General features: G+C 54.5%; 1 protein-coding gene across 1 annotated transcript in view; it reads right to left on the bottom strand.

The window, feature by feature from the left end:
• MPRIP (myosin phosphatase Rho interacting protein) overlaps positions 1-7,986 on the bottom strand; it is an 89,581-nt gene continuing 81,595 nt past the window's right edge. The window contains exons 21-26 of the mRNA XM_019473950.1: positions 7,825-7,875; positions 7,566-7,685; positions 6,964-7,050; positions 5,831-5,993; positions 5,229-5,314; positions 1-1,156 (exon numbers count right to left, since the gene is read on the bottom strand). Of these exons, the coding sequence (XP_019329495.1) occupies positions 1,085-1,156; positions 5,229-5,314; positions 5,831-5,993; positions 6,964-7,050; positions 7,566-7,685; positions 7,825-7,875 (579 nt within the window). The 3' untranslated portion in view covers positions 1-1,084. The remainder of the gene's footprint in view (positions 1,157-5,228; positions 5,315-5,830; positions 5,994-6,963; positions 7,051-7,565; positions 7,686-7,824; positions 7,876-7,986) is intronic.

Raw genomic sequence — 7,986 nt, 5'->3', positions numbered from 1 at the left:
TGGTTTTGAGATTTTTATTTCAGGAAAAAGATTAAAGAATTAAAATAGGAGCTGCCCTGCTGACAAGAAGAGTTGAATTCAAGAAGCTGATAAAAAAGGAGCATTATATGCATTGAGCACTGTGCATTTTCAGTCAATATTGGCTCTACTTTCTACTCTACTTTCCTTTGACTAGGAAAAGGGAGTTTCACATGCGCACAGACCCTGGGATACACGGGACTCAATGAGAGGAAGGGAGTAACAGCAAAAAAAGGGAGTGCTGGGCTTGATCTAACAGAGGCAAGAAAGTGATCTTACAGCTCAGCCCACGAAACACCGACTCCGACCACCAGCGAGACGGGAGGCAAAGACATGCCGATGGGGCGGACTCGACGGTGCACATGAGTATCTGCAGCTCCCTATCCATAACCACCTGGGCAGCCACCAAAGCTCGCCGGGCTTCGGTGTCGCCTACATTCAGGATACGGCACAGTCATGGGGCAGGAGAATCATTTCTTGCATCCTTCTCCAGCGAGATGTCAGTGTTGTACCTCCAGGCTGCGTACGCCGGCACGGACTTGCGCTCCCCGACAGCTTCCCCCAGGCTTTCCCCCCCTTGTAGGTGCAAGTAATGCAATCGAGATCAATGGTTAGATTAGGCTCCTGGCGTGCTCTGAGCACTGGGTCTCCTGACAGCAGTAAGAGCTAGGTATGGCCGATACCACCCAGGCCCTGCTTGCATACCAAAACAGTTGGTACGACAGAGCTAGCTTATTAACAGGCTACTGAGCCTTAATACTGACACTTAGTGTAATGGTTTACAGTAAAGGAAGGATTCTCCTACAAAGCACCGAAGAGAGGGGAAAAAACCCCACCCCGATCCCTTCCTCTCCCTCTCTGAGTCTCCAGAGTGTCTCACAAGCAGGGAAAGGTGCTGGGGAGGCGAGGGGGCGGCGGGGGGCACCGCCACCGCGGCGCCGGGTCCCGTCGGGGGCGTCAAGACGAACGACAGCAAGGACAGTCGTTAAGGAACGAGAGACAAACGGTGCTGGTGCTGTGCTGCCTCAAGCTGGGAGGTGCGCGTGGTCAAGCGGAGCGGGGAGAACTAGTCTTTCTTCAAGTCCCTGGATTCAAAAAGCTTCAGGCGTTCTTGCACAGTCAGGCCTTCCTTCAGACTCTGGGAGAGAGAAAAGACAGACAGTGTCGGACACGGGTGGGAGGCAGCAGCAGTGGGCATCTGGCACACAGGAAAGGTGCGATGCTCAGGCAAAGGAGACGTGGGCAGCGGGAGAATGGCCTCCTTGGCAGAGAGATTAGTGGGACATGCTAAGAGAGAACACACGGTTATGGAGGGCGGTTATTGGTGAATGCGCCTAGAGAGAGGGTGAGATTGCAAATTAACCAGGCGACGTACCAGAAGCAAATGAGAGGCACACCATGCTGCAAGCAGGATTAACTCGACTCGGAAAATGACCCCCCCGGAGCCTGCGGTGCAGCGGTGGCTGGGGCAATTTCAGCAGAGCTCCGGCACTGCGGGAACCCCGGGCAGGCCAGCTCGGATCTGCTACGCTAAAGCACTGCGCTGCTGAGCAGGACCTGCACGCCAGTCCTCCCCGCCTGCCCACGCCACTGCAGCACCAACTGAACGTGCGTCCGTCTGGGACCGTCCTGGCTCCGGTCAATGTGCAGGCTTTGCTCAAGCAGCCCTGGAAACTGCGTTTTTTGTTGCCAGTGACAATCCCACCCTTTCTCTAACCCCAGCCTGGGGGCTCTCCCAAGCCAAAGCTGCCTCTACTGCACAGGGTTAGACAGAGGACTCGCTAAATGCTTGCTTCAGCTCTAGCAGGATCTGATGGCTGATCCAATTCAGATGCAGCATCCAGATTTAGAGGCACGACACTCAGCTAGCCAACAGAAAAGCCTGCCCCACTAAGCCCTCAGCATGTCGATTTGTGAATTCTACTCTTGCCTATGTGGGGACCCAGGAGAACAGCAATGTGAGGGGTAGAAACCCAGAAGCAAATTGCTTGCCGCCTGTAAGTTTTTAACCTGAAACTAGCCCGAGGAGATGCACAAGCCTAAAGCCAGCCTTCCCTCCTTCCTGCAGCCCTGAAACTGTGGCATAAGAGCTTCAGGGGAGCAGAACACCAGTGAGTTTTCCCTGCTTGCTGCTGCTGAGGAGGCACAGACTTCTCCCTAACCAACAGCCAGGCCCAGCGAGCAATGGCTCGGCCCCTACACTCTGTCAAGGCTTTCGCTGCTGGGCTGTACCTGGGACAGGCAGCCAGCTGCCTGCATGCACCCCGCAGGTAACCGCTGCCTGCAAGCCGATTCCTCGCAACCTGCAAGGAATTCACTCTGCAGCTGGAACATTATTTGCCTTAACAGACCAAGACGTGGCAGCTTCAAAAGGCACAGACCTGTACGCAAAGCCCCTTCTGTTAACGGGCAGCCATCTCCCCTTTTGCTTTTACTTCCCTGACCGTGGTGCCAGAGGACTGTACAATCACAGCAGCAGGTTGGACTTTTGGGCTGGGTTTTCTTCAACGTGTGTTTATCAAGGCAGGACTCCATGATAAACTTGCCCCAAGGCTGTGCAGATTCCCATGGTTACTGTATTTCTTTAAATGTTTCTCCTCCCACAGGCTCACAAATACAGAACGGCTTTGGGAAGCAGCACAGAAATGAAAGCACTGAAAGGGATTGGTTTGAATTTACAAATGCCGTATGCTTTCTTTTCAACGGGCAGCAGAGTCTCTTGGGATGCGGGTCTCTGAGCGCACACTTCCTAAAGGAAGTTTACTTTGGGCCTCTTTAAATAGGCAGCAACCCATGCACTCCAGCTTGTACGTCTGACTTCTCATTAGATGGAAGGAGACAACAGAAACTATTAGACTGTTCTGCCTGATGGTACAAATTCCAGCAAATTCACCCCTTAGGCAGTCTCACAACCCATTTGAGTTGCCGATGAAGGGAGCCTGACGAAGGGAGACTAATGTAGGATGAAATCTGTGACAAAGGGATCCTCCATCAGACTTCCTGGGGCTCTCCAGCCACCCCTCTGCCACCGTGCTGGGGAGCTCCCCTCTTTTCTCTAACCCCCCCTTTGCAGGTGCTCTAACCTCAGTCTTTACCATGGGCCAATAAATTAACTATTGCTCCAGTTAGTTGAGACATTTGGGTCATTAGGATCGGCCTCGTTTCTCATCAGCTCCCTCCTTTTGCTGGATAAGCCCGGAAGCCTCAGGTCAGCAGGTGGGACGGAGGCGCAGTGCCAAGGGATGGAGCAGCGGGGTGGACACCGGGGGGCTGGAGGAAGCCTGGAGAGCAGGAGGAAGTTACCGGGCAAAGAAGACTCCTATGCTCAGGCACAGATCAACCTAAAGAAGCAGCAATTAGGGGTAAAGGAAATTTAGGGCAGTCCTGGACATCTCCTCTGCAGCTGAAACGAGGGCCACCATTTTACATGCTACAGGCCTTTGTGGGAAATGCGTTTATAGGCATCACTGACCCACTCCTCTGCCCGGCTAACAGCTAACTGGCTATTTTTCCTACAAGACCTGGATGTTGCTGAAGTTTAGTCTGAGGCATGCAGAGTCATTCAAGCATGCACACTCGATGTCCCGCGCTCCCAACACAGCAAACAGGAAAACGTGCCCCACCGTGTCCAAATCCTCTCTGCGATGGTTAGCTGTGTTGGGGAGGGTGGGAGGAGCAGGAAGACGAGAAAGCCATATTCCCCAGGGAAGAGCCAGAGAGACTGCATTTCATACGGATCTTGGGTCTGCTGACTTCTCCCCTCCCCTTCTCCCTCCCCCCGTAAAATAATTAGCCGTAAATAAACCAGTCAGTCATTAAGAGAAGAAGGGCTCTGGTTTGCCATGGAGGTGTGAGCAGTGCATGCAAAAAGTGGGCCGCTCCAGTGGGCAGCTGCGTCGCTTGGTGGGTGCTGGTTTGTTTACCTATGTGGCAGGGAACCTGGACTCGGGTTCATTTCAGTTATCCCATGAGACCTGCTCAATAACGGACTGTTGAAGGAAAAAGCAAAATAAAGAAAACAAAACAAAACAAGAAGCTCATAAATCCACACGCATTGGCGTTCGCACAGCCCCAGCCCCCCCCGCCCCGGCAGCGATGCGAGCAGGCAACGTGCCCAGGCAGAGCCCATGCTTGCTCTCCTCTCCTCCTTCCCCCACCAAGCAACACACACGGGGGACCATAAGGTAGGGGGTCTGGGTTGAAGTGGTGAAGGGAAACCCAACGTCAGACCCGGCCCAGCAGGTCTGGGCTGCCCCTGAGATGCGCAGAGATGCTTCTCTGTATTTACTCGGTGCAGCACAGACACCCCAAGCTGATGACCTGCCGCTCGCAGAGCTCGGGTGGTGACCGTTTCCCCAGCGTGGGCATGGAGCTAGAAGCCTTTTGCCTGCCCGGCTTCTTGCTCTGCCCAAGGTCCCAACCACTTCAAACATCAGCATGAGACACCAGGTATCCAGTGGTGAGAGGCAAAGCGAGTTTTGCTCATGCTGATTTTCTTTCCAACTGACTTATGTTTAACGATGACTTCTCAGCAGCTTTATTTGCCCTTTTTAGCCCCGTGGTCCAACAGCAACAGCCAGTGTGCAACACGATGTAACTCTGGCTGTCAGCAGGCCAAGCAGGCGAGCTTGACCCGGCATCACTGGGCTTTGGGACCAACAGCAAGTACAGAACAGCCAGAGAAACACAGGGCCATCTGCACCGTGTTAACACACAAGCAAAGCGTGTGTTAAATACACCCTGGCCCAAGGCATCGTTGGTCCATACAAAGACCAAAAATCTTGCAGTGATCAACACTGTATGTGTATGAACACTAAAATGATGTGCACATTTCCACCTATTGACACGACCTAAATTTCAACTGAAAACGGGGAGCAAATACTGGGAGAGTCCTCCTGTGAAAGACCAAAGAACAGGGTGAACTTCATCCTTTTTTTCAAGCAGGGAGCTGCTTCACGCCTCGATCTCAGCAGGCTCAGGAGTGTGTGTGCCCTGCTGGGCATCGCGGGGGGGAGCGGGCCCTGCCTGGCTGCACAGTCAGCCGTTCCATAGTCAGAAGCTCGCTTTTCTCCCCAGTGCCATCCAGTCTAGCGCTGGTGACTGGGAAATTCTCAGTTTTCTTCCCCTACCAATTTCTTCCCACCTGGGACCCCCCACCGGAGAGTAACGCTGGGCATTTTCATCACACGGGGAAGGAGATCTGAGCTCACCTTTGACCTGATATTCCTTAGTTGCCGGCTAACACTGGATCTGTCTTTCTTCAAGAAATCAGGGTTGCTTTTTGATTTCATAATATCTGGGGAGAAGTAAAAGAAAACAGCGTTAGCGCTGTGCCCACGGGCTTCCTGCACGGAGCAGGACTGGGGCTCTTCTGCCCTCCCAGCCCAGGCAGGTGCCTCGACGTGCCCGACTCAAGCAGCGCTGCCGGAAGGGCAGAGGGGACTCTTGGGGGTCTCCGCTCCCCTGCACTGCTTGTCGCACGAGGTTTTCCCAATGTAAAATGCCAGGCGGCTTTCAAAGCCCACCAGCTTCCCATCCGCGGGGCCGGAAGGGGGGAACTGCCACGGGAAGGCAATTCAGGTGTGCCTGGTCCCTGCCATCTCCAGTGAGACTGTCCGCAAGGAGCAGAGGTGGGAAGCATGAAACGGCAAAAAAGCACCCCTACTGTCCGCAAGGAGCAGAGGTGGGAAGCAGCATGAAACGGCAAAAAAGCACCCCCCAGACCCGCTACTGCACAAGGGCTTGTATGCCAGGATGCACGTGTTAGCTCGGGAAACCCACGACTGCTTAGAGTTGCCGGAGGAGGACTGACCGTATCCCGATACAGTGGTGTTCACAGGGGATTTCTCTCCCTGAGCTTCTGTGGCTGCTTTCAGCTGCTCTTTCAACCTGCTGATATCACAGTCTGCCTTGGCCTTCACGATGCTCAGCTCCGTGTAGATGTCTTTGTACTTGTCGCTGGCGTATTTCTTATCCTGTCAAAAGGAACAAGAACAAGAACAAGAACGTCTTTTCTCTGAAGTAACAAGCGATAGGACGAGAGGAAATGGCCTCAAGTTGCGCCAGGGGAGGTTTAGATTGGATGTAAGGAAAAATTTCTTTACTGAAAGAGTGGTGAAACATTGGAACAGGCTGCCCAGGGAAGTGGTGGAGTCCCCATCCCTGGAGGTATTTAAAAGACGTGTAGATGAGGCGCTTAGGGACATGGTTTAGTGGACATGGTGGTGTTGGGTCGACGGTTGGACTCGATGATCTTAGAGGTCTTTTCCAACCTCAATGATTCTATGATTCTATGATTCTAACAACCCAGCAGAGTCAGACATACAGCTGGAGCCAAGGGGGTTGTGAATGCACTGAAGAGGAGCTTGGCAAATGCCGACGGAAGAAGAGCTGGCAGCGAGGAGAAGTGCTCGGCCGGGGCAACGCACGCATTTCACACACGAAGCCGCTTTTAACAGCAGTACGGGACTTGAGATAGGCAGAAAGCTGTGAGCCCAGCGGCTGCCCGTGCACGCAGCCCCTTCGTTACAGAATTACTTGTTTGTGGGTTTTGATTTTAGCAAAGACACGGAATTGAAGCAGAATTCCCAGAAACAGACTTGGCAAAGAGGCCGTCCAGAGCAAACCAGATCCGATGCTGGGAGGCTGGGCAGATCTCTAACACCGATTACTTTTGCCATTTCAAATCTGATCTGATGTGACAGGAAATAGGGAAAAACACTGAAGGGGATGTTTTCCCACTAGAAGGGAGAAGGGGTAACTCCTGAGCTGATACAGTTGTGGAGCGCTTTACTGATGACACCGAAATGGGTATTCAATTCTATTCAGGGGAAAAATTAAATATTGTTTCAAATCTTGGGATAAGTGAGCTGAAATCTAAGCACGCGCACACAGGAGCAGAGCACAACCTGTAAGAGGATTTGCAGAAATGTCCCTGGGCATTACCCTCAGTGCCGTCTGCAGCTCGTCTTTGAGGGAGCTGATCTCCTGCTTCAGGTACTGGATTTCCGATTCTTTGACCCGCAGCAGGACCTGTGGGAACAAAAGCAGCGCGTGTTTGCACCCGAGTAGACGCAGCACGATCCTGAGATGCTTGCCCGCTGTGCCTGGTGACAGCCAAGCCAGGGCTGGAGGCTCAGCCCCACGCCGGCTCCATGCCAGCACCGCAAAGCTGCCGGTTCACCTGTCTTCTGGTTCACGCAAGAGAATTACTACTGGGTCTCTTGGGAACTTGCCCAAGCTTGCATCGCTGATGTGTTCCCTGCACACCCCTCGGTTTCTGATAGTCCCCACTGCCTTGTGCGGACTGAATCCCAGGGGACAAGCAGGGCTGGAGAAGGAAGAGCGGGTGTCCGGCTTGACATGGTGAGAAGGGAAGATCAGGACTCCAAGAGCTCCTGGCTCCGTTGCACCCCTGATGCACAGTGCCGACCGGCCGCGCAGACCCGATGTGCGGAGGGATGGATGGCCACAGCACTGTCCTGGGGGTCCACAGGCACTTGTGCCCGCCAATGCTGCCCCTTCGGTGCGGCAGTGGCAGAGCTCACCTCCAGCTCGTAGGCGTCCTTGCCCTGCGTGAGAGGCGATCCAGCAGCCTCTCCCCCGCCCTCCCCGGTCAGCAGGGTCCGCAATCGCGTGATCTCCGCAGCCAGGCGGCTATTCAGCTCCTGGGAAGAGGGGAGAGCCGTTGTGGGAAGGGGGAGCATGGGCACGGCTCGGCGCAGAGCCCACCGCGCTGCCCGTCGGGCGGTTCGCCCGTCACACCCTGCCTGCACCGGCTGCCCCGGGCACGGCGGGGACCCTCACCTGGTTGTGGGCGTTGAGCTCCTGGTTCTCCCGCTGGCACTGGCGGAGGGGCTATTCAGTATTCAGCTCCTGGGAAGAGCCGTTGTGGGAAGGGGGAGCATGGGCACGGCTCGGCGCGGAACCCACGCCCTGCCCTGCCTGCACCGGCTGCCCACGGCGGGG

The sequence above is a fragment of the Aptenodytes forsteri genome, unplaced genomic scaffold, assembly GCF_000699145.1.
Source record: "Aptenodytes forsteri isolate BGI_AS27 unplaced genomic scaffold, ASM69914v1 Scaffold55, whole genome shotgun sequence".
In the NCBI taxonomy this organism is placed as follows: Eukaryota; Metazoa; Chordata; class Aves; order Sphenisciformes; family Spheniscidae; genus Aptenodytes; species Aptenodytes forsteri.
Note: the sequence above shows the minus strand (reverse complement) of the source record. Positions and strands in the feature narration are given on the sequence as shown.